This window comes from Cervus canadensis, chromosome 24 (genome assembly GCF_019320065.1).
Source record: "Cervus canadensis isolate Bull #8, Minnesota chromosome 24, ASM1932006v1, whole genome shotgun sequence".
Taxonomy (NCBI): Eukaryota; Metazoa; Chordata; class Mammalia; order Artiodactyla; family Cervidae; genus Cervus; species Cervus canadensis.
This window is the reverse complement of record NC_057409.1, coordinates 5,962,992-5,989,313: the sequence shown is the minus strand read 5'-3', so window position 1 is coordinate 5,989,313 and position 26,322 is coordinate 5,962,992. Positions and strand designations below refer to the sequence as shown.

General features: G+C 54.5%; 1 protein-coding gene across 2 annotated transcripts in view; it reads right to left on the bottom strand.

Moving 5' to 3' along the window:
- Nucleotides 1–26,322, bottom strand: part of EPHB2 (EPH receptor B2) — a 213,240-nt gene that overhangs the window by 53,677 nt on the left and 133,241 nt on the right. For both annotated transcript variants that reach the window (XM_043444771.1, XM_043444772.1), the window contains exons 4-5: nt 1,904–2,059; nt 294–629 (exon numbers count right to left, since the gene is read on the bottom strand). In XM_043444771.1, the coding sequence (XP_043300706.1) occupies nt 294–629; nt 1,904–2,059 (492 nt within the window). The remainder of the gene's footprint in view (nt 1–293; nt 630–1,903; nt 2,060–26,322) is intronic.

Here is a 26,322-nt window from a genome sequence, read left to right as displayed (position 1 = left end):
AGAAACATTCTTCTGTGTTCTTGGAGCCACTGAACACCGGGCCCTTTTGTTATAGCAGCTTTACTTTCGTCTTCAAGAATACATGCTCAACAAATGGCAGTGATTATGATAAATGCCACCATAGCCGAGAGGTAACACTGATTCTCCCAGGTGGCCGGATCACATGAACAGCCTTGGAAAAGAGGAAAGCGCTCTGCAGATGTGAGGGAGTCTTTAACAAGGGCTGGCAGGATACCTGTCTGGCCCAGCATGGCACAGCGCCGCCCGGGGAGCCCGCATCCGAAGCCGCTTACCTGCCTGGTTGGTGGTGATGTTCACGGAGGCAAATTGCGGCGAGAAGGGGCTCTGGTCAGTGACGCCGTTCACGGCCTGGATCTCGAAGGTGTACTGGGTGTGGGCCAGCAGGTCGCTGATGTAAATGCGCGGCTCGGTGAGGCCCAGCTGGCGGGGGGCGTACTGCACGTTGTCCCCGCAGCGGGTGCACGCGCCCCGGCCCGAGCCGCAACTCTTGCAGATGATGTTGTAGACCAGGTCCTCGCGGCCTCCCGAGTCCCGGGGCGGGGCCCACTCGAGCATGAGTGAGGTCTCGTTGACACTGGAGATCACGGCCTGGGGCGCGGAGGGGATCGCTGCGGAGGGGGGAGGGGTCTGTCAGGGGGGGTGGGGGTGCATTCCCCAAGAGACCGCTCTGTGCCCACTGCCCTGGCTCCAGCCTAGGCCTCCCCAAAGCCTTCCTCTAAACCCTTTCTCCTCTCCACCCAAGAGACATGCTTCTAGAATATAACTCTCCATCCTACTGTACCCACCTGCTCAAACCTTTCTCCCCGGACTCCACCCTCCTCCGTGTTCCTTACTAGGGACAGTCTTTTTGAGTTGGAATTATATCCACCCAATATCTATTTCCTGGAGAAGGAAATGGCAGCCCACTCCAATATTCTTGCCTGGAAAATTCCATGGACAGAGGAGCCTGGCAGGTTACAGTCCATGGGGTCACAAAAGAGTCGGACAAGACTGAGTGACCAAACAACAAACATCTATTTCCCCCCTTTTCCTTATAACAGGACCCACCTTTATTGACGGTGGCAATATGTCCAACTAAAGACTCTTATTTCCCAGCCTCCTGGGATTAAGTGCTGGCCACTGATATACAGAAGTTGACAGTTAGGACTTTTTCTTAAAAGGAGATAGCTATAGTAGGTCCCCTTATCCCTTTCCCACTTTCCACGACTGAGAATGTGTGTGGTGGCTGGAGCTTCAGCAGCCACGTTGGACCATGATGTGACCCAAAGGGTGGAAACCGCCTGCTGCGGCTGGAAGAGCAGAATAAAGTGCAGGGTCTTGGGGAACTTCATGATTTACCGCGTTACCCGAGGGTTGCCTGTCTTTGGGTTTCCAAGAATAAATTCTTAAGGTTTAAGCTACAGGGGTCAGTTCTCTGCTACTGGCAGCTGACTGCCTTTCCTGTCTGATACAGGGCTGTGACATGGCCCTCGCGGTCACCCTGTTCTTGGAGAACCTTGGCCTGTGATTCAGGCAACCGCCGCCAGAAAAGAACACTGGGAAGCCTTTTCTACCACAGACACCACCTGTGTTGGCTCTTCTTCTGCCAAGCTTTCCATTCTCTGTCCCTTTGTGAATCAAGACCTTGACTTCATCCTGCGTGTGACTTAGCAGAAGGGGGTGAGGAGCCAGATGCCAGCTCTGCGGTGTCTCCGGTTGGCAGCACGACCACCCCAGGATGGTTCTTTCTAGCCAGTTTTCCGTTTCCCCTCCCACCAGGTGCCTGGCTGCCCCTCACTTAGGAAAGGTTACTGGAGCCGGACAGCCACCCCACCCTCTGAGAGTTCCTGCAGGTGGACTCGGGACTCGGTCGGGCGTCCCACTCCAGGGGCCCTGGACGTACTTGTGCAGGGCATGTCCACGGGGTCCAGGTCTGCTCTGTAGTAGCCGTTGCGGCAGACGCAGTTGGTGGCCCCTTCTGAAGTGGTCCGGCTATTGATGGGGCAGTGGGTACAGGCCTCATCCCCTTGGTTGGCCTTGAAGGTTCCAGATGGGCAACCTGGAGAGAAGACAAGGAGAGTCACTGGGGAAACCAAATGAGAACTCAGGCCACAAGCCACGGAAGGACTATGCAACGTCCCAGAGGGGCCACACCGTGGGGTTCACTGATGGGGAACCTCACCTCTGAAAGCTCTTGAGGGTCTCCAGGCCCCAACACGGCAGTCCCAGCTGTGCCCAGAAGGTTCCCCTGAAGCTGGAGTTTGTCTCTGAAGCTGTCTGTGAGTTCAGCTGGGGCCCCTAGCAACCATCCCTTCCTCCTGCAGGTGGGCTGTACCACAGCTTCTAGGACCAATCCCGACTTAGTCTGAAGACTGTGACGAAGCCTAGGGCAGTGCCCATGGTCCAGGCTTGGTGACTAATGGCTGGCTGGGCTCTGATTCTTGTACCTAGATTCCTGGGTTCTAGGTGATTGCGAGGATAACATTGCAGGAGAAAAGTCCTAGCCCAGCACAGGGCATGTAGAGAGGTGATGTGGGAGAGCAGGAAAGGAGGCTGGCTTGGGAAGCAGACAGACCTGAGTCTGAGTTCCGGTTTGGCCCTTTTTCTAGCTGTGTGGCCCAGACAAATAGTTTATCCATTCTGAGACTTGTTTTCTTTTTTAGTAAAATTATGATGTGTGTGTGTATGTGTGCACACTTAGTCATACCCAACTCTTTGTGACCCAGTGGGCTGTAGCCCGTCAGGCCCATGAGATTTTCCTAGCAAGAATACTGGAGTGGTTTGCCATTTCCTTCTCCAGGGGATCTTTCCAACCCAGGGATCGAAACCGCGACTCCTGAATCTCCTGCAATGCATGTGGATTCTTTACCGCTGAGCCACTGGAAAAGCAAAATTATGCCAAGGCCCATTTCTGAAGGCCATTGTGAACATTTTGCATAAATATGCGAGGCACATGGCCCGAGGCCTTGCACAGTATAGATGTCCAATGAATAGTAGCTGTTAACAGCAGGTGTTTGATCTATTTAGTAAAGAGGGCTTGCAGTACCAGGGGCAGCCTGAGGAGGGCAGTGTTTGCACTTGGTGGGCATTCAACAAGCTGGGTTTTCCCCTGGGGTTTCGGCATTCTTCCCTGCTCTGGGGGCATGTTTAGGATTTGGATTCAGGGCCTAACGCTCAGCGCTTAGATTCTTCAAGAGGTGTCCACTCCTGTGTCTTCCTATGTGCAGACCCAGCCCCCCACCCTCCTCCTGGCCCTGGACTGGAAATCAGGAGGTATGGGGTCTAGGTCTTGCCCATTTCTTGGCCTCAGTTTCTTCTGCATTCTGGGGTTCATAATCTCAGCTCTCCTATGGTGCCTCAGGTCAGGGGGTCAAGCAAGGGGTAAGTGAGAGGTGGACCAGGAAGAGCTGTGCAATGGGCAAGCTCTTCCTGGGGATGTAATGTGGCTGAACTGCCCAGAGGCCAGGGGCTTCACCTGCCCCTGTGCATTCCATGCCCATGTTCTGTGTGACCTTTGGCAAGTAACTCCACCTCTCTGAGCATTAGTTTCCTCATATATTATAAATGGCTCACATAGATGTCCCTGAATCATTTTTCCAGTCCAGTCTAAGTCTTAGCAACTTTCTTTCCTCCCAGACCCCTCAGAGACGCTGCTCTCCTTAGTCTTACATGGTTCCCTAAGCTCCATGCCATGGGCTGGGACCCGTCTTCGGTCTGTTAGGAAGCGGGCTGCATGGTAGGAAGTGAGCAGCAGGTGAGGGAGGAAAGCTTTATCTGTAGGTACAGCCGCTCCCCATTGCTTGCATTACCACTTGAGATTGCACATGACTGTGGCCTTAAAAGTATGTTTGAGACAACTTCAAATCGCCACACATTCTGGATTCAAGTCAAGTTGGAATATCCTGAGATGGCCAAAAAAGCACTGAAAAGCCTGCTTCTATTTCCAACATCCTATCTACGTGAAGCAGGATTTTCTGCAATGACAGCAACCAAACAAGATGATGGAGTAGACTGGACACACTTTGGGTGTCACTGTCTCCTGTCACCCCAGATGGAACCATCTAGTTGCAGGAAAACAAGCTCAGGGCTCCCACTGATTCTGCATTATGGTGAGTTGTATAATTATTTCAGGGGCTTCCCTGGTGGTTCAGCAGTAAAGAATCTGCCTGCAATACAGGAGATGAGGGTTCAGTCCCTGGGTTGGGAAGATCCCCTGGAGGAGGGCATGGCAACCCACTGCAGTACCCTTGCCTGGGAAATCCTGCGGACAGGGGAGCCTGACTGGTTACAGTCCACGGGGTCAAAAAGAGTTGGACACACACACACAATTATTTCATTATATATCAAAATGTAATTATGATAGAAATAGAGTGCACAATAAATGTAATTGAATCATCCCACAACCATCACCCCTTCTCTGGTCTGTGGAAAATTTGTCCTCCACAAAACCGGTCCCTGCTGCCAAAAACATTGGGGATCACCACCTTACGTGACTTGAGTTCAGGGTACTTCACTCCTCTGTCATAGTTACTCATCAAGGGGACTCTCTTGGCCTTGTTCTTGGCTCCCCCAGGACTGAGCCATGTCTAATCCACGGCTTTGTCCCCTGCGCCTAGCACAGAGCCTGGCCCCGAGCAGCTGCCCCACACATACTCCCCGAAGCCGCCTGCTGAAGCGGAAAGGGCCTGGGCTTCGGGGACCATATCGGCCGAAAGGCAGGGAGGAGCGGAGCTTACTGTGCCGGCTGCTGAGCGAACCCCGGCTCCTCCTGTGCCTGCCTCTGGCCTGGAGCCAGATGCTTGTTTCCCCATCTGTAAAATGGGGCAATAGCATCTACCTCCTGGAGTTGTTGTGAGGATTACCTGGGTCAATTCAGGCAAAACTGCCTCAGCAATTCCTGGCATTAGTAAGCTGTATCTGGTTCAAGCACCAGCCTGCTGGGTGACCTCAGAGAGGTGGTTCAGCCTCTCTGAACTACAGTTTTCTCCTTGGTAAGAGAGTGTCTACCTCCAAAAGTAGCCATGAAGGATTGCATGTGATGAACAGTGCCTGGCCCAGGGTCAGAGAGGGGTTGCAGTTCCAATCTCAGGGAAGTCTCCGTGATGAAGCAAACGGCGTTTCCCCCAGGGGTGCTAAAACACAGCACCCTCACTCCACCTGGGGTCCTACTTTGCCTGCCTTTTGCAGGGGAGCTTCCAGGTGGCAACCCCCCTAATTCTGCAGCCCTGGCTGGTGCCACCCTGACCAGGCTCTGCCAGGATCTTGGAGAAGAACTAGGTTCAGCCCAGTCCCTAAGGAGCTGCCGGACAAGGGAAAGACCGTACCTTGAAGCAACCAGCCAGGCCACAGCGACCCCAATGAGGAGGGTGGCGGGAGGTGCCTCATCCGTCACACAGAGGGGGAAAACCAGGGCTCCGGAGCGTAAATACGAAAAGCACAGCATTTATTGAGTACTCATTAAGTGCTGGCCCTGTTCAAAGGACTGAACCCATAGGAACAGATCCAAACCCCACCCAGCCCTACATCAGAGGTAGTGTTTTCTGATGAGGGAAAGAAAGCAGAGAGGTGAAGTAGTTTTCCGAGGATGTGGGCTTACAGGGGCAGTGCTGGGATCTGATCTCGGCTGGTCTGACTGCGGAGGTCACATCCCTAACCGCCACACTGTTCTGCCTGTGAGAGACTTGCACTATGCCGATGGTCCACACGTGCTGGGCAGGGACTGGCGGCTTCTGCTCTGGGCGCCCGTCCAGGGCTTGCTGCGCTTTGTTGCGCTGGCCCTGGACACCCTGACCGCCCTCCCTCTTAGGCACCAGCCTTCCCCTGCTGGATGGATGAAGGGACAGCCTCGCCATCTCGGCCTCTCGGCAATGTCCCGTCCAGACACACGGGCTGCATCCCTGGCTCTAGCTGCGTGGTTGAGCTCTCTGAGCCTCAATGTGCTCTGCGGTAGAATGGGGCCACGGGGATCCTGTGAGGGCCACCTGCTAGAGGCCAAAGGCTTTGGTCCCAAGACTGGGATCCTCCTGGCTCCCTCCCAGGCGAGAGCCTGCCCAGCTTTAGCACGCCTCTCCCATCTGCTGGCAGTTCCGTGGGCCTGGCCAGTGGGTGGCTGCCCGCTCTCCACTCCGCGCTGTGCCAGCCCCTCCATCTGGACCACCTTCCCGGCTGGCCTCCCTGCATCGCCATGTCCCGGTCCCCCTCTCTGATGCCCCAGTCTGCCTCCATCAGCAGGCTTCCTGCCTGGCCACCCCTCAGCCCTCCCGCGGGACATTCTGTACTTTCTGTATATTTGGGCTTCATGAAAACCACCCGTTGGTCTTGGGAAATGGCATCGCTCTCCACCTGGTCACCAGGAGCCCTGGGGGCCTCCTCCTCTCCCTCACCCACTGTGGCCAATCAATTACCAGGCCTTCCCTCCTCAGCAGGGCCTGTCCCTGGCTCTCCTCAGCCGCCCCCCGCTCCGCGGGCATCCGGAAAGCCCCTTCTGCCCACTCCTGAGCCTCTCATGGCCATCTGGCCTCCTGCCGCCCACCCTCCAGAGCCAGCTTTCCAAAGCACTGACTTTTTTTGCGTCCTTTGAAAATCCACAATGGCATATACAATGGAATATTATTCAGCCATAAAAAGGAACGAAGTATTGATACACGCTGCAACATGGATGAACCTTGAGAGCATCGTGCTTGGTGAAAGAAGCTGGACACAAAGGCCGCACAGTGCATGCTTCCATTTATATGAAAATGGGTAGACGGGGCACATCTAGAGAGACAGAAAGTAGCTGAGGGGTTGCCAGGGGCTGTTGAGAGCAGCGAATGGAGAGTGACTGCTAATGGCTACGGGGCTTCTTTCTGAGGTGATGAACATGTTCTAAAGTCGACTGTGGTGAGGGTTACACAATTCTGTGAAAATACTAAAAAAAAGAAAGGTCACTAACTTGTACAATTTAAAGAGGTGAATTTTATGGTAATGTGAATTGTATCAAAATAAAATTTCTATGTAAGAAAAATCCACGATCGCTCCCTAAACTCCTCAGGGTGCCCGGGACCCCAGAGCCGGCACCTGCCCGCTCTCAGCACCCACTGCCCCAAGCCTGACGCTGCACTGTCCACCGCGTGCGGCGCCTCCCTCCCCCAGCCTGCCCCCACACCTGTGTCCCTCCTGCCCTCATTACCTGGAATGCCCTCCCTTTGTCATCAGGCACACTCTTACGCCCCGTTAGGACAGCACAGGTATCCCCCTTCCAGGATGTCTTCCCCAAGCCACCTCCCCCAAAAAGGGTTGAGGGGCCTATTTGAACTACTTACACATCTGTAAGTATGACTGTAAACTCCCAATATGATGTTGGCTACCTAGCGAGTGATGGATGGAGGGAGTGAGGACCTGCGGGTATCCGCTCCGCTGCTGCGCTTGACATGTGAGTCAACAGGTCCACAGAGGGGCAAATAACACGTGGCTCTTTAGCAGCAGAGGCAGAGTCTGATCCCAAGTGTACAGTGTGATGAGGGTGTGCTGGGGTCTTAGCCCCCTACCAGCCACCTCTTCTCATACAGAGAAGGGGTCGGAGGCAGCCCCCAGTCCATGCTGCCCAGGGCCCCAGGGCCCACACTGCTCCTAGCATCTCAGCTGGGGAAGGCACCGAACTGCTAACACCTGAGTCTCGTGTATAGAAGTGGGAAGAAAACAGAGACAGCTGAGGTCACAAACCTCGGTGGCTTTACCCCAGATAGGTGTGGGTTCAGACAGGTCTCCTGCCCTCTCTGAGACTCAGTCTCCTCCCTGGAAAGGGAACTGACCCCTACGTGGTTTAGACGTGGCGAGAGGCCTCTGAGTGTGTCTCTTGCTCCACCTCGGCCTCCCTGCCAATCATCTGCAGTAGCTGGAGCGATCTCATGAGAAGACTCAGAGCTCAAGCTCACCACGGGGCCCCACGTGCTCAGAATGAATGCACGCACCTAGGCCTGGAAGGGCGGTTCTGGAGCCTTCCTGCCCCTTCCTGATACTCTCCCCTTCGTCTCTATTCCCTTCACTGACCCTCATCACAATTTGCAATCATATTAGGAAATAGCTTATCAACTTGTGTGCCTTCTGTCCTTTTCCTGCATTTGGAAGTACCCGGAGAGGAAAAGAACCTGGTTGGTCTGGTTCTCCTTGGTTGCCTAGCAACTGGCAGAGTGGTGGGAACATAGTAGGTGCTCAGCATGCATTTCTTGAGGGAACAGATATGCCCCTTACAAGGTGTTGTGAGAATCATATGAGACAGTGGGAGAGAAAAGACTTAGTAAATGCCAGGTTGGGTACCACCGTTATCATGTCAATTTCACCAGAACTGCCTCAAGGCTCAGATCTCTCTCCACGTCTCACTTTTCCCCATGGGTCCTCCCATGGGCCTGTCCACCAGGGAGACCGAGTCATCCCTGGTTTTCAGACTGGAAGCTCTGCATCCCAGAAATAGCCACAGTCCCCGGACAAACCCTCCTGGATGCACAGCCCCATCTGTCTGTCACCTCTCTCTTCTGTTTGAAAGTCTCTGGATGCTCCGGGCGTGTACACACCAGTCCCTGTACCTGAATGCCCACCTCCCCCATCCTCCGATCCCGCTGGATCGGTGTGTCTGACATGTGTTCCTCTGGGAGGCCTGCCTTCCGCTGTCCACAGCAGATGACTCGACTCCACTGCAGCATATCAGGTACAGGTTACCCGGACAGTGATGTGCTGGTAAACGGCTATTTGGCGGGTGGGGGGAATGCCCTGATTTGTTGTGTTTGCCAATTGATATGGTGAAAATGCTCTCCCACCAGGGCAAATTTCAAGCTACCAATCTGAGATAACTAAACACTGAGTTAGGAAGAAATGCCCACAGTCAGCTCTTGTGAGCCAAACCAGCAAAACCCAGCCCATCCCACCACTAGACCTCACCTGTACGTCACCACCCATCGGCTGGTGACCCCTGGTTCAGGTAGGGGCCGGGCTTTAATCTACATCCTGAGCACCTAGTACAGGGTAGGGTGCATAGAAGGTGCTCAGTTAATTCAGTCTGCCAGATGAAGGCAGGTCTGTCTCTCTAACTGGACTGCGAGCAACCTGGGGTTAGGGGCTGTGGGTTTGATAGGTTAACACATGTAAAGTGCTTAGGATATAGAGCAAGTGCTATATAAACCTTAGCTGTTATTACTCATTCAGCATGTAGGGACAGTAATAATCACCCTTTATTACGTGCTTTCAAGGTGACAAGCCCAGTGCAAGTGATTTACACGGGTTCTCTCACTGAATCCACGCAACCACTCATTGAAGTAGGTTATCATTATCACCCCCATTTTACAGATGATGAAACTGAGGCTTGGAGGGGGTAAGTGAACGTCACAAGGTCACACAGCTACTAAATGGCAGAACTGAGGTTTGACTCCAGGTCTTTGTGGTTCCAGGTACTACCGGTTACAGGAATTATCAAGTGGCGGAGTGTCAGGGCTGGAGACCATTTTTCAGGCCAACTGAGGGGACAGGGCTTGCTGGGGTCACTCAGCAAGGTAGAGGGGCAAAGCCTGGGCCCCAAACCCAGGACCTGGAGCCAAAGTGGGCAGGCAGCACCTGCCTTCTGCAGATTCCTGGAGCCCTCAGCCAGGCAACCCGAGGCGGGGATGGCAGTCAGCCGGGAGGAGGAGAGAGGATTACGGGGAAACAGATTTTCTCCCTGCCTGCCCCCTGGGCTCCGGGGATAGGTGATAATTGACCGAGTGAGCCCTGAGTCAGGCCGAGGCGGGGCTCCATCTGGGCCTGGCACAGCGGGGCTGCTAATTGGCACAGAGCGATCCTCGAAGCCTCTCTGGCTGGCCCGCCGCTCGGCTCCCCCTTCTCTGCCCAGAGACTACGGGTTAATCCCCAAACAACTGATGGGCAGGGGAGTGGAGTGCTGTCAGGCCGCATGTGCCAGGCCTCGGGGTGGGGAAGCAGTGTCTCTCTCTTTCTGGGGGTGTCCAGCAGACCAGGGGAATCTGTCTGTGTTCTGAGTAGAGGCCGGCTCACCACAGTCTAGCTCCCACTCCTAAGAAATGGATGAAATTGAACCAGGGCCTGAACCGTGGAGCTCGCTGCCAGGGCGGAATCCCAGGCCTGCCTCTGGCTAACAGCGCAACTGTGGGTAAGTTCCCTAACTCTCTGTGCCTCAGTTTCCATGTTTGTATAATAGGGGGGAATGATGACACTGCCTTATATTTGCTGGGAAGATGACATGAGTTAAGGGAAGGAAGGCACTTGCTATAGTGCCTGCCTGGTTCATATGAAGGGCTATACAAGCGTTTACTTCTATTATATACATTCATTCTTGGCCCACCGCTTGCTTTGTGATAAGACCTGGGGATACAGAGACAAAGAAGATATAGTCTCTGCACTCAGGAGTGCGGGTCCATTTGGGGAGGTGGTGTGTTATGAATTTATTCAATAGGCACTTATTAAGCCCTTGTTATTTCACGGCTGGTGACTGCAGCTTGCTCCTTGGAAGAAAAGCTATGACTAACCTAGACAGCATGTTAAAAAGCAGAGACATTACTTTGCCAACAAAGGTCCATCTAGTCAAAGCTATGGTTTTTCCAGTGGTCATGTATGGATGTGAGAGTTGGACTATAAAGAAAGCTGAGCGCCGAAAAATTGATGCTTTTGAACTACGGTGTTGGAGAAGACTCTTGAGAGTCCCTTGGACTGCAAGGAGATCTAACCAGTCCATCCTCAAGAAAATCAGTCCTGAATGTTCATTGGAAGGATTGATGCTCAAGCTGAAACTCCAATACTTTGGCCACCTGATGCAAAGAGCTGACTCGTTGGAAAAGACCCTGATGCTGGGAAAGATTGAGGGCAGGAGGAGAAGGGGACAACAGAGGATGAGATGGTTGGATGGCATCACCGACTCGATGGACACAAGTTTGAGTAAGCTCTAGGAGTAGGTGATGGACAGGGAGGCCTGACGTGCTGCAGTCCTTGGGGTTGCAAAGAGTCGGACATGACTGAGCAAAAGGCTGCCATGTCTTCCTTTAACCAGGGCTAACTGCTGGCTGCCGTGGGCAGAGGGGCTAGGGAGTGGTCCTGGGCTCTGTAGTGCCTGGTTTGAAGGGCAGCTGGCCTAGCTTCCTGCCTTGAGATCTCCAGGAAGTTCTGGATTTGGGTAGTGGAAGGGTTTGGACCTAGAGAAGAGTCCTGGGCACAGAAGAGGGAAGAAGAGGGAGGGAGGGAGGCCAGGCCTCAGCTATGCTCCAGGTCCATTGCTCTGTGAACCCAGGCCACCTCCGGCCTACTTGGGTGGGATTGGGACCATCATGGCCTCTTCCAGCCACGGGACTCTGGCTGTGGACATGCTCAGGCACCCAGCCCTGGGCTTACACTCTCCCTGAACTGTGAAAGAACTGATTTGTGTATTTTCAGGGGTTTATGCTGAGCGCATGCTGGGACTGAGCTGGCGGTGCTCTTGTGGCTGAGTGGGCGGGGTTCTGGGGTCTCCTTCATGCAAAGTGGCTTTAGCATTTGCACGCTTTCCGCTTTGGCTGCTGAAGTTCAGCCAGGGAAGCCAGTGCCCCAGCACTGGGCTGGGCAGGGCGCTGATCCTCTGTGCCAGGGGCAAAGTCACATGAGGAGCGGGCGGCAGGCAAGTTCCCAGACTGGAAGGAGGAGCTTCCGATCTCTGGGTGTCTACAGGCACCGCCTGATGCTGGGCCAGGGGCTTCCGGAGCCTATAACCTCATCCATCCTCATTGATGGCCCTGTGCGGCAGGAGGTTTTACCCCCATTTTACAGATTAGGAAACTGAGGCTCACAGAAAGGAAGTGTTTGTCCCAAAGTCACTAAGAGACATAGCGGCAGAGCCTGTACCCTCAGAGTCCACCCTCTCACATGGTGTCCGAGACCCTCAGTGTTCCAACCTGATGAAGGGGGCCCCTTCTGGCCCTTCTAGCTCTTCCTCTCTCAAGGGGGCGGGGGAGGGCCCTGCCCTTCCAGGTTAAACCCAAGAAGTGACTCGGGGGTCAACCCCCTGCTGCGGTAGCTCCTGCTGGGACCACCCAGGGGATGTCAGTCATCCTGCAACACCCCCGCCCCCCACCCCCACATGCCCAGGCTCCCCCTGCTTGCCCCTGCTGGGACCCTGGCTCTCTGGATCTCTGCCAACAGTTGGCAGGACTACAGAAGTCAGAAGGCAGCGGCGGGAGTTGTGTTAACATGCTTCCTCTCTGCCTGAGGGGGGAACCCAGGGTCTCCCCGGGCCAGCCTCCCACATGGCCATCTGCAGCGTCCTCTCCCGGCTCGAGACCCGCCCGGGGCTCTCTTGTGTCTGTGGTGCGTGGCGCCTGCATCAGCCTCGCCTGCACGGTCTACACGGCCAGCCTCAGCTGCCACGGCCTCCCAGCGGCGCCCTGGGCTCCACTTACAGGAGGCCGCCCCGGCTCCCCAGCGGGTGCGCTTGGGGTCACCTCTGCCTCATACTTGGGTCCCAGCTCCAGCCTGGCTTAATTCCTCTTCGTCCTTCACGTCTCGACTCCAGCTCCTTGTGGGTCCTTCTCCTGGAGTGCCGCCCCCCACCAGGGCTGGGTTTGGGGCCTCTCTTCTGTGCTCCTGAAGCACCAACCCTTTGCCATGGCCCCTGCACGATTACACGGGTGTGACTGTCTGCCTCCCTCCCAAGGCCTCGAGCCTGGGGGTGGCAGGAACCCACAGTGCCCGGCACCTCTCAGCCCCACGATCTGGCTGTGAGGTGATACACAGGAGGTCTCAGCAAGTGTTTGTTGATTGACTGACTGACCGAGGCTTAGAAAGGTGGAATCTTGGGCTTAAGGTCACTCCGCTTATGCGTGGACTGGAGGTTTGGTTCTAAGGCCTCCGGACCATGGTGGCCCCAGGACTCATCTGGGGTCTGGGTAGTGGGCTCTCAAAGCACCCTACCTTCGTTCTTCTTGGCATTTGGGTGACATCCGTCTCTGCCTCCCCCAGACTGTGGGCTCTGCGCACCCCCATGCCTTCCCTGTTCAGAGCTGGCCCTCCGTAACACCTCCCTGAATGACAGGCCCCAAGCGGGGGAAGGGGCGAGCTCACAGCCTCCTGGAGAAGGCAGACCCTGAACCCCGTGGCCGCAGAAGTGGGTGAGAGCGTTTCAGTGCCAGCTCTCTGGCCCCGGGATCCTCTGTCAGGGCCTCCGGCCCGGCTCTGGCCCGCCTCCCTTCACGCCATCCCTGCGGTGGGGGCCCGAGAGCTCCCGCCCGCCCAGCAGGGAGCCCCATTCCTCCAATTTCCTCCCAATTAATCAAGCTCTGAACTTTTTAATTATCTGCCTGCAGGGTGACTCCCCACTCTGGTGAAGCAATTAAGGACATTTCCAAGTGTTGTGTGGCTGCCGGCAGGCAGCTTTGACCAGACCCTGATGGAGGAGGTGAGCAGAGGGAGGGGCTGGACACGGGAGGGGTGGATAGGAAACCCCTGGGGTCATGGGGCTACCGGGAGGCCGTCCTGGGTCCTGACCAGGGCTATTCCAGGGGTCTGCGGCTGCACTATTCTGGCGTGTCACCCCCCACCACTGACACGTTCGTGCAATGGTCCTTTCTCTTCAGCTAGAATCTGGTTTCATGGATTCCCAACAGTTACCATGTGCCAGGTGCTGGGTTAAGGCGCTTGACAATTTTACTGTATCCCCACATTGACCCTGAGAGTAGGAAGTGTAATGATCAGAGGACGCAGAAGCTTAGACAACTCCAGAGATGCAGCCGGGATTTGAAGCCAGTTCCGAGTCCACAGCCGCTTTATCAACTGTCTCTTACAGAACAGCAAGCGTCGCCTGTCAAAGTGCCCCAGAACAAGGCTGGCAGCAGGAGATGCCAGCCAGCTTGAGAGCCGCTGAAGATCTCGGCCTCTCCCTGGGCAGGGCGGCTGGGGGGACGGGGCCCTGCAGGCAGAGTGGACAGGCTCTGCCAAGGCACGGAGGCCTGAAGTCACACTGTGTGTGTGTGTGTGCACGTGTGTAGCTACACAGAGGTCAGGGTCGCGGAGGCATGAAGTTCAAATCTGGGAGGGGTGGGAGGCAAGGCGGGAGAGGTGGCTGGGGTCTGGGTCACTGGAAGTCAGGAGGGTCTTCACCATCTTCTGTCCGAGCTCTTGGTTTTATGACCACAGAATACCTGACCCAGGGAGGCACAGTGACGTCCCTGAGCTCACAGAGCAAGTGAGTGGCTGATGGGGCTGGGGCTGCAGCCAGGAGTCCTGAAGCCCAGAATGGAAAGGATGAGACAGGGGCGGAGGGGCTGCAGCTGTCGGCTCACGGAGGCTGCCTCCAGGCTGGCCTCCTGGCCTTCGCCCCTGCCTCCTGCCCCCACCTCCCTACTTTGCGCTGGCTGCACCCGGCCCTCCACACACCAGCCAGAGGGATCCTGCCGGACAGGAATCGGCGGTGTGTTGCTTCTCTGCTCCAAGCCCTGCAACAACTGCTGCCTCACTTGGAATGAAAGCCAATAGCCGTACAAAGCCCCCTCTACCTCTCTGGTTACATTTACCCCCAGGGATTTTATTCTTCTCGGTGCAATTGTGTCCTCTTTTACCTCTCCGAACACACTTCCTACAACCTTCCCTCTCGTCCAGCCTGCTCCAGCCACACTAGTTTCCTGGCTGACCTGGAGTATGTCGGGTTCCTTCTAGCCTCAGGGCCTTTGCACGCGCTGTTTCCCTTGCCTGGCTCAAGTCCTCGTTCAGCTGCTCCTTCACTCCGCCCCTCTCTGAGCCTCACATCCCTCGTCTATAATTGGGGTTAATGTTGTATTCCCCGCCTTCCTCCCCAGGCTAACATGGGATCCTGATGAGAAAATGGGGAACAAACAGAGCTCCCCAAAAGCCCTCCCTCCATCTCGAGGCCACCACGGCAACAGGGCTGGTAAAGATCTCCACTGGGTCCTTGAGAAAACAGCACCTCTGACGAGCCGTGGGCTCCAGGCTCCCCCAGATCTGAAGCTGGAGCAACACGGTGGAGCTCCCTAACCTGTAATCCTCAGGACTCGCAGATGCTGGAAAAGCGAGTGTTAAATAATAATCACGATGTGCCCCGGGGGGAAGCCGGATGTGTGGGGAGAGCTTGACACATCTGGCAGGGCCCGAGCCCCCCGGCACGTCTGGCGGCTGTATTGACAGGTGGTGTGGCGGGTCACCGAGGAAGGGCCTGTCAGGCCCGGTCCTCGTATCACGGGGTGGGTGATGGCCGGACGGAGCTGGGAACAGCTCCCAAGGGCCCGAGGGCCATCGCCCCCTGTGGGTCGCCGCTTCAGACCCCACTTCAGGCCATCCACTGGACTTTACAGTTGTGCTCTGAGAGGCTGAATTAGGACCCAGAACCTGGGCCACCAGATTCCAAAATCCCTACCTCATCTTGTCTGCACTGGCCGCCCCTACTGGGGCTTGGGGAGCCTGGGAAAGCTCCCTCTCCTCTCCAGCTGGGCGGTGCATTTTCGGGGTCACCTCATGGAGCACTTCCCCTTTTATGGGATCCAGAAACGTGGTCATCAGCTCCACCTGAGACAGCCCCCTTGGGCTCCTCCCTCCTCCCACCTGCCCCGAGAAAGCCATGGTCATTAATAAAGGACACAATTAGCTGTCAGCGGAGAACATGTCTGGAATTTTTTTACCTGCTCTGTGAGTTCGGTTAAGGCAACAAAGCCCCAGACCCCCCCGGGGAAGCAGCTGCCATACACCTTTCAGGGGCCCCCCTTGCCCGGGCCCAGGGCAGGAGGGGGCCTGTGACTTCTGCGGTGTGGGTTCCGCAGGTCTGGGCCTGCGCAGGGTGGTGTTTTCCAGGCCAGTGGAGAAAGTGACAGAGTAAGAGAGATTTCCTGGAAGAAGTTGTTTTTTTCAACCCAACAGGCAATACAATTCAATACAATTTCCCCCTCCTTCCTGTGCGGACTTAAGGGTCTTTTAGAGCTCGAAGGACTTGAGAGAAAGGAATTAATTCAGCCTCTCATTTTATACCTCATTTTACAGGTGGGGAAACCGAGGCCCCGGGAGGGGAAGTGACCTTGTTCGTGGCAGAAACATCTATGTGCTGCTCTTTCGGGTTCTGTATGCATCCCCGAGCTCTTTGACCACGATCAGAACCTGCAGTCAGCATCTTTGAAGTCCCCCATGGTCGCTGTCCAGGCTCTGCTGAGTCTCGACTATGTGCTGGGGGGCGAGGGTCAGTGGGATCCGAGGAAAATGTGGTCCCTGCCCTCATGGAGCTGAGGGTCCTGTGAGAGGGACAGAGGGAAAGGGACAGTGGACAAACACGGACACTCTATTTGTGATGGCCACGAAGGAGACAAGGGAGGCCGAGGCAGGACCACAGGGGTCACTTTGTGGTCAGGAGAGACTTCTCTGAAATACGGCATTTAAAAGGCAATCCTTGGGGGAGAGGAATGAGTGGGAACAGGATTTGCAAAGATGGGACCAGTTCAGGGCCTCGGTTCCTCTCCGTGTAATGAAGCGGGACATTACAGGCGCCTGCTACCCAGCTGCCTGGCCCCAGCTGACTCTGACCCTGGCAGGCACTTTCAGCCTGGGCACTCTCGTCTAAGAATGCCATGAGGTCAGGATTTGTCACCCCTATTCTGCAGACGAGGAAATGAGGGACTTCCGTGGTGGCCCGGTGGCTGAAGGCTCCATGGTCCCAGTGCAGGGGGCCCAGGTTCAATCCCTGGTTGGAGAAATAGATGCCACATGCCGCAACTAAGAGTTTGCATGTCACAAGTAAAGATCTCAGATGCTACAATGAAGATTGAAGATCCCGCGTGCTGTGAATAAGACCCAGCGCAGCACCCTGCCCCTGCCACTCCCACCCCTGCCCCCCGAAAAAAAGACAAGGAAACGAGGCTCAGAACAGTGAATTGCCTTCCTGGGACACCTGGATACCAAGTTCAGGAGGCTGGGCCTCCAACACCTGCCTCTCTCCGCCCTTCTGGGAGATTTCCAGAACTACTGCTCTGCCCCCAGTAACCCTGAAGGCTGGTCTGCTCAAGCCCTGGTGGCCTGTGACTTGAATGCTAATGAAAACCCCACTCAAGAGGTCCTGGCATTTGGCGCCTCAAGGAAAAGGGATTAAGAAACACGAATAGGGAGAGCCAGGAGCTTGCCTGCTTCACCCCGAGGCTCCTGGGTTGGGGGTGGGGGGTGGCCTGCAATCGCTCTCCTTCCTAGGGGTTCAGAAACCATTCCCCTTCTCCTGTCGGCTTCTGGGGAGCAGCAGTGAGCCTCAGCGAACCCAAGCCATAAATCAAATGTGCAAGATGTGGCTTGGCAGCCATCCCAGTGAAAAAGATCTGGGGGTTTGAGTTGACCACAAGCCAAAAGCTGCTGAAAAAGCCAATGTGGTCTTAGGCTGTAACAGTAGACGGAGATTGACAGCCCAGCATCACCCCCCACCCCCCGACCCTGCTGCTCAGGGAAGGTCAGTTTTGAACTCCACATCTAAGGAGGTCCAGTGAGTGATAGTGGACGGGTATCTCAGGCATCCAGCTGGTTGTCTATCTGCAGGCATTTCTGGATGGTGCTGGAGGGGCCTGGAGTAGGGTTCCAGGTCCAAACTCTCCAGGCAGCATTTTTCAGGCATACAGCAGAGCTCCCGGAGCATTTCTTCAACCTGGATCTCTGAGAAGTATGAGTTCTCTCCTTAATCTCGGTCAGCCTCTGTCTCTATGTCCTAGCCTCCTGGACACTGGGGATTTGGGATCACATGTGTGGTCCCACCATGGCCTGCCCTCAATTAAAGACAGACTTCATTTAAAAAAAAAACAAAAAAACAAACCCAACATTCTAGATAAAGACTTTGTGCCCAGCCCCATGTTCGGCACCAGGCACAGACTGGAATAAGCCAATCCCTGGCCTTACAATCGCTATCTAGAATGGGAGAGTGAATATGATCAGTTAGGACATCAGAGCAGTTTTCCAGAGGAAGGGCCATTCGAACTGGGTGTTACAGGATGAGTAGGAGTCTGTGAGGGCCAGAAGAGGTGAAGGATGAACAGTGTGTACAAAGGCATGGAGGGGTGACGGGCAGGGGTGACTGGCGCGTGAGCTGTCTGGGAGAAAGCGGGGGACACAAGGCAAGAGAGGTGACCTGGGGCTAAGTCACAGAAGCCTTAGGCGCTCAGCGATGGAGTCTGGGGTTTTATTCTCTAAGAGGAGTGAAGCCAGTGGGGGTCCTGTGCCAGAGCGCAAAAGGTCATCATGTGCCCTCCGTCCGTCCCTCCCAGCTGCTTGCCTGGGCTCTCACCTTCTCGCACTACAGGCCCCCTCCGCTTGCCTCAGCTGACCCCCTCCCCATCTCAACTCTCACCCATCTCCTCTCTGTTTTCCCTAGTTCCCCAGCCTTTCCTCCTTTGTTGAAACCACTTCCACCTCTTCCATCATTAAAAAAAATGAACTGAGCGATTAACAACAACCATTAACACCATCTATTGTGACCCTGCTAAGTGCCGGACTGATGGCTTCATGTAAGTTATGGGGGGGCGGGGCTGTGCACCCCAGTGGGTTGGAGGCACAGGCTCTGGAGTCAGGGTCCGACTGGCCTTGGACCCTGGTTCTCCCACTGACTTTGGGCAGGTTACTTTTCTTTGGGCCTCCATATCCTCATCTGGAAAATGGGTCTATCAATAGGACTTAGCTTGTAGGGAAAATTCAGAGTCAATACCATAGTGTGTACAGTCATCAGCAGTTCCTACAGGAGTCCTAGAAGGCAGGTACTAGTGACATTCCTATTTAGAGCGGAGACAGTGAAGGCTTTGTGAGGATAAGTAACCCACCCAGAGCCGGTATCAGACCTAGGAGAGGAGCAATGGAGTGCTACATCTGAGGCCAAAGACGAGGTATTAACTATTCTATCACATGGTCTCACTTCTTCCAAGCTGGGGACTCGGCTGGGCCCAGGGACCTAAGTCTCAATGGGCTCCCAGCCTGGTGGGGAAGATGCCCAAGAACATAGGTGGTTTTCAAACAGTGTGACCAGTGTCAGGGGACGCATGGGGTAGGGGGAGGAGGTGCTGGGCCCGGAAGCCCAGAGGAGGGGACCTTAACTTTGTTTCCTGGAGGTGTTAACACTTGAGCTATCTTAGGAGATAAAGAAGGACAAGAGGAAAGAATGAAAGGAGGGGTGTGCTGGGCAGAGAGGGAACAGCCCCTGCCAAGGGGTGGCGATGTGAGACCTGCAGCTGGAACCTTGAGTCTCTGAATGTGGGGGTGTGGGATACGAGGCTGGGCAGGCAGGCAGGGGTGGCCAGCACTGAGCCTCCCACCGTGCCCCGTGGCCACTGCCTACAGATCAAGCAGCTCTGCCTACGGCTTGACAGCCTGTGAACCTACAGAGAATCAGGAAGAAGCCTGCTCAGTTCCTGGACTGGAACATTCTTGCATCAAAAAATCCCCCACGGCTGAGCAGAGACCCGGGGATCCCAGCCTCCTCTGCAGGGCCCTTCAAGTCTAACAGATCCCAAACCTTCCCAAAGATAGATGGCTTCCTTAACAGTTACTTTAAAAACACTCCTATCCCCAAAGCTTACAGAAATCCCACACCTTCTCAGCTTTAAAGGGTCGAAAGTTGAAAATTATGAGCCAACAGCAAGATTTGCAGAACAAGTGATCTTTGGCCAACAGCCGGGATACCTCATGACAAGTTGCCCAGATGCGGTCATTTAAGAGCGAACACCTTTAAGTGGCACTTCAACCTTCCTCTAAATGTCTCCTTTATTTGCACAGCGTGTTTATGGAGCCTGGAGCTGCTGTTCCCAGCTCGTGCTGGAACACAAGCTAGTTTTGTAAAAGAGAAGGAAACCGACAGAGAGACAGACATCAAAGCAAAGGATGATGACAACCCTGTAATCTCATAAACTCGCCTCTTATCTCAGTCCTTATAAAAACGGGGAGGCCTGGTTGTCACTAAAAGCAGCTCTGAAAGCTCATAAACTTGACGAGCACTTAGTTCTAGCACCCAGAGGGAAGGACTTGAATCCTTGAGAAGACTGGAGAGGCAGAATGGGGAGGCAGGGGAGAAGAAGGGGAGGGAAGGCCTATGCTGTCACCAAGTGAGGGCTGGAGAACGTAGCGTCCTCACTTACTTTGACCTCAAGGCACAACCCCGTTAGAGAGAGTCTCCTTGGTTACAAGAGAGGCCCGAAACCGCTATTTTAACATTCGTAATCTTCCAATAAATAACAGCTCACACTTAGAGCTTATTCTGGGCCAGGCACTATTTTAAGTGCCTTATGTGGATTAATTTATATAATCTCAAATTATACTGTAATGATCCTCATTTACGGGGGATACGGGCAGAGGAGTAAGTCCCTGGCCAAACATCACGGATTCAGCGAGTTGGCAGAGCAGGGCTTCCGAGTGAGAGGGGGGCCATGTGTTTTCCCTCATCCGCTGCTCGCTCATCATTCAAGGGGTCAGGCTCCAGGCTGGGGGGGCCTGGTTCATGTCTATCCCCTCCTCTCCTCCCATTCCAACATCCTGATGAACTCCCGGCCCTGATTCACAGCCGAGGAAGGTATGGCCCAGAGTGGTGGAGTGTTCCAGCCAAGAGCACGCAGTGGGCGCAGCTCGGACCCACCCCTGCTGCCTGGCTACCAGACCTGGGCACCTAGCTCCGAGGTTTGGACTCAGCCTCTGGGTCTGGCCTGCCTGTGAACCCCCAAATGGCTGGGATCAGTCAGGATCCTGAGGATCAGAATTCAGTGGCCGGGGACCACAGGTTTCGTTTACTCTGCTGGGCTTGGAGCCCCTTCCTGAACCAGAGGGCTCTAAAACCCTGCCCGCCTTTGTCTCCTCGGAGGGGCAAGTAGAGCACAGTGGTTAGCTCCCGAGCTTAACCCAGAGGTAACACTTCTAGCTGGGTGGTCTCGGAGAAGTCACATAACCTCTCTGTAGCTAGTTTTGTCATCTACAAAGTGGGTATAATAATGTTACCTCTCTCCCAAGATTGCTGAGATGATGGTTAATACACTTGAAGTACTTAGAACATTGCCACACGTGCCACACAGTGTTTTGAGCTGTGGTGCTGGAGGAGACTCTTGAGAGTCCCTTGAACTGCAAGGAGATCCAACCAGTCTATCCTAAAGGAGATCAGTCCTGAATATTCATTGGAAGGACTGATGCTGAAGCTGAATCTCCAATAACTTTGGCCACCTGATGCGAAGAGCTGACTCATTGGAAAAGACCCTGATGCTGGGAAAGATTGAAGGCAGGAGGAGAAGGGGGTGACAGAGGATGAGACTGTTGGATGGCATCACTGACTCAGTGGATGAGTTTCAGCAAACTCTGGGAGATAGTGAAGGACAGGGAAGCCTGGCGTGCTGCAGTCCATGGGGTCGCAAAGAGCTGGACACAACTTACCAACTAAACAACACCACGTGCAGTAAGTGCTCAACAAATATTACTGTGCTCTCCTCTCTCTGTGGGTATGCCCTGAGCCCTGGGTCTGCTGCCAAACCAGACAGCCTCTGCCCACCCCAACACCCCTTCCATTACAGACTGCTCCCTGACCGGGCCAGCCTCCCAGTCGCCTGAGCTTCCTGCCAGCCCTGTCCCTAGAGAGAAAGCAGCATTCCGAGTTCAAATCCCAGCCCCAGATCTTACTAGCTGAGGCCTTCAGGCCCAGGAACATGACTCTCTGAGTCTCTGTTCTCCTGTCTGGAAAACAAGGGTAATAACCCCTGTTTTAATTACACAGAGGTCAGAGTAGGGACTTAGACAGATGCGGGACTCTGCTTCTAGCTCTCTGTATGACCTTAGGAAAGTTGCTTGAACCCCTGGGGCCTCAGTTTTCTCAGCTGTAAAATGGGAGCACTCTGTAGGGCTTATCCTGTGAGGACAAAATGAGGTTACAGGCGGATAGTGCCATGTGTCTTCAGGGGCTCATTACGTGGCTGTCAGTATTACTCATTTCTTCTGGTAGGAATCATTCTTTCAACAGACATGAAGCCCTATTATGTGCCAGGCACTGTTCTGGCTGCTGGGGACACAGCAGCAAATAAGACAAGCGAGGTCCCCACTTGTAGAGCTTATAATCAAATGAGGAAGAAGGCCAACACACAGATATCAAATAAATACAAAGTGATGTCCTACAGCGTGTTGAGTTGGGGAACAACTCTAGCTGGGGCAGTCAGGGAGGGCTTCCCTGAGGAGGTGACATGTGAGCTGAGACCTGAAGGATGTGAAGGAGCTGTTGGTGAGCAGAGAGCAGGGAAGGGGATTGCAGGCAGGGGAAGTGCATGTGCAAAGGCCCTTTTTCAGGAGGGACTAGGGAAGCCCCGCGTGTCTCAGGAGGGCAGAGGCCCTCGTAGCTGGAGAGGCATTAACGAGGTCGAAAGAGTGGGAGACCAAGCCTCAGGCCTGTGGGCACAGAATGAAGATGAGAAAGCCCCGGACGGTGTTCAGCAGGGTGATGAAATGGCCTGTGACTTGAACAGGCGGAGATGACAGTGGATGGACAGGTCGGTGATGGTGAGCGTGGAGACAGGAGGGTGGGATTTAATGAGGGGCTGCCAGTGGTTTCTTCTGCCCCCAGGAACGCCCCACGCGGGCATGAGCGGGTGAGAGGGGAGTTGCCATGTTCTGCTCTGCGAAGGAATAGCAGTGTCTCCTTCCGGGTATTTTACTGTTTCAGCAGCGCCTTCTCCCCAAGGACGCTCAATCAGCGAGCGGACTGCCTGTTGAGAGTCCGTAATTAGGCTTGTGGGACAGGTGCCCGGCAGGGGTGGGGGGGTGGCTGGCAGCGACTCCTCTCTGGGCCGCGTGGAGCCCGTGGCCACGCTGTTCCTTGGCAGAAAGTTGAAAGGGAAGACAGCTGCTCCGGGCAGCTCCCGGCTCTGCTTTTAGGGTCCTCCAGCTGCCCTCCCCCAGCCTTGGGCATGGGGCTTCCAGAGCTACTCCAAGGCCCCGGAGGAACCCTGGCTCAGGGTCTCAGATCTTGCCCAGCTCCTGGCATCTGACCCTCTGCCCCTGGCCGCATCTTGTTCCCTCTGCACTCAGCTCACGGCGGAAGGGGTCAAGGATACATCTTGGCCAGGCAGTCAAAATGTCACACTGTACCTGTGCACCTCAACACTGGATCGCTCCCGGAGACACCAGGCCTTCAGCCCGGGAGGGCGTCAAACGGGGGCCGTTCAGGCATGAGCTCGGGGAGGGGAGGTGGACTTTGGGGCTCCCCTTCCTCTCCGATGGTCTCCTGCCGCTCTCATCTTCAAGACTGACTCACCTGCTCCCGAAACTAGACTGTAAATCACAACCTTCCAGGACAGTCCGCTTCAGCCTGAGCGTGGTCACGGGTGCCTCTCACAACAGCCCGTGATGGGCTGTGATTACTGTACCCCTCGTGCTGATGAGGAAAGCGAGGCTCAGGGGGCAATGTGACTGCCCAGGGCCACACGGGTGCCTGGGTCAAGGTCTCCACCTCCGACTTTGAGTCGAGCACGGTCTCCTTGGCACCAGGCCCTCTCTGCCACCCAGGTTCCCTCCTGCTTTGCAAGGACAGAAATGACAGCAGAGGGCCCTGGTGAAGACCAGAGGGATAACCGACAAGGCTGTTAATGGGGAGTGACAGGCGCGAATGGACAGCAAAGCACATGACTTAGGTGGGCTCTGAAACTGACCAGGACATCCAGTGAGAAATGACACAGTGGCTCAGATGATTTAGGCACGAACCCCCGTCATTTGTCTGCTATCAGGATTAGAGCCTGGCACATTGATCTAAGGTTCATTCATTCGTTTACTTACTCATTCATCCCCCAGACACTGAGAACTCGCTAGGTGGCAGGCACCTCGCCAGGACAGAGAGATGTCGGGTACAGGGCCTTGGCAACTGTGACCCAATAGTACAGCTCTGCCTTTTCCACTGGACTGGGAGCTTCTCAAGTGGTTAAGACAGTGACCTTGGGATTTCTGTGTATTGATTTGGATCCTGTGATTTTACTAAATTCATTGACTAGCTCTAGTAGCTTTCTGACAGCATTTTTAGGATTTTCTATGTATCGTGTCGTGTCATCTGCAAACAGGGACAACTTTACTTCTTCTTTTCCAATTTGGGTTCATTTGAGAGTGGTCTTTAGAGACCACATCCTGGCCGTGTGTGATCTCGGGCAACTCACTTCACCTCTCTGTAGCTCAGTTTCTGCAGATGACAAATGGGGATAATAACAACACCTATACCACCAAGGTTGGGCTTCCCAGGTGGCGCAGTGGTAAAGAACCCACCTGCCCATGCAGGAGACACAAGATGCGCAGGTTCCATCCCTGGGGTCAGGAAGATCCCCCGGAGTAGGAAACGGCAACCCGCTCCCAGTATTGTTGCCTGGAAAAATCCACGGACAGAGGATCCTGGCGGGTTACAGCTCACGGACTTGCAAAGAGTTGGACATGAGTGAGCGACTGAGCACACACAAACCATCAGGGTCACGGTGGGGGTGAATGAATAATACGGGTAAAGTGCTTAGAAAGGTGTGTCTGCACAGTTAATGCCAAGCTCTGCCCTTCCAGGTTCTTATGGATGCACAGGATTTCCCAAGCAAGCTCTTACCGTCCTGACAGGAACTGCTGGGTTTTGATTCTGACAATCATGTCCCAGCTTCCCGCCTCTTTTAAGCATCCTGGCAGAGAGTATGCAAAATGCACTTGTCAGGAACTATCTGTCAAGAGTGCCTTTACACTTGTGCTCAGTCACCATTATGCCTTCAATACATATTTTCTGAATGCCAGACACTGTTCTAGGACTTTCAGCTACATCATCTTACTTAATCCCTACAATATCCCGATGAAGTTGGCACTATTTCCCACTTTGCAAAGGAGAAAACAGGCTTAGGGAGGCTGCACAACTGACCATCCATCCATCCAAGATGTACTGAGTATCCACTATGAGCCAAGCAGGCACTGTGCCAGCACTAGGTTGGAGTTCCAGCTAGTAACAAAAGATACCCAGTCCTTACCCTATCAGAGCTTCTGGTCTAGCCAGGAAAGAGTGACCTGTATTAAGCAATGAGCAGGGCCAGGAGGGCCCAAGTGAAGGAGTGCAGGGTGTGATGGGTGAGTTCAATAGGGGCCTGACAGTACGTGGAGTTGGAGGAAAGCAGCTTAGAAATTTCTCCTACCGTCTCCTAAACCTCTCCTCCCAGGTTCCATCTTTGCCCCTTCTCAGCATTCATCAGGGTCAGTGGCCCCCTCCCCCACCCCCCTGTGATGCCTCTCATCATCTCATGGGTCGCAGACAGCCTTCATCCCCAGAGAAGCCCAGTGTACCTGAACCCTGTCCTGCAGCTCACGTTTGCCACTTGTTTGGTGGCTGAGTGCTGACTGCAACAGGCCCTTCTTTGGGGGGGTCTTCCTCAGCCCCCAACCCCGTCTGTGAACACCAGCTTCCTCTCTTCTCCGAGTTCCCACAGAGACCTGTTTATATTTCCAAATCCCTCCATGGCATCATTATTTTCCTTCTGACTTTTCCCCCACCAGACTGGGAGCTTATAAGCAGGTCTTATTCATCTTTGAATCTAGTACACAGCTGAGCAGAGGATGGTTACTCAACAAAAGCTGGTTTAAGGAATAAATGAAGAAGCAGAGTGGGTGAGAGAACCTGGCTCTGAGTCCTAGCCTTGCTAATTCTGGCCGAACGGCTTTGGATGAGCCCACAGCTGGGATTTAGGGTTGGTATGCAAATAGTTCTGTGTCACCCTCAAACTTCAATCAGCTGGCTGGTAGCTGCCTGGAGCGTTGAGAAGGGTCCTGACATGGTATCAGGTTTAATGGAAGAGTGCTGCAATTGATTTGCAATGCCTGCCCTGGATTCAAGAGCAGTGGCAACGGGGGCTCCTTATTTCTGGTATCCTGGAAAGTCGTGGTTCTCTTTAAGGCCTTGTTTTTTTCCCCAGCTATACAACGAGGGGACCAGACTCACTTATGTCTGACACTGTAGGATTCTGACTGAGCCCCACATTCACTTCCAGAATGATTTTTGTTTAGGGACAGGAACCACATGCTGGCTTAGCCCAGGGCCGAGCGCACAGCAGATGCTCAGGAAACGCTGGTTGGATGAATAATCTTCCTTGGTTATCACGAGACTCTGCAGGGAGAACAGGACTTACGCTTCCAGTTCTATATGAGGAAGTCAAGATTCGGGCCCGGAGCCACACAGAGCCCACACTAGTCCCCGTATCTGCAGATCCCTAGGCCACAGGGCTCATGCCCCGAGTCGGCGCCATGTCCCTTTCTCAGTCAATGAAATAACGGCGCCAATCAGCAGCCATATTGCAGTTGATTCCGCAGAGCATTTTCACTTTCATTCTTGCACTTGAGTTTCTTAAG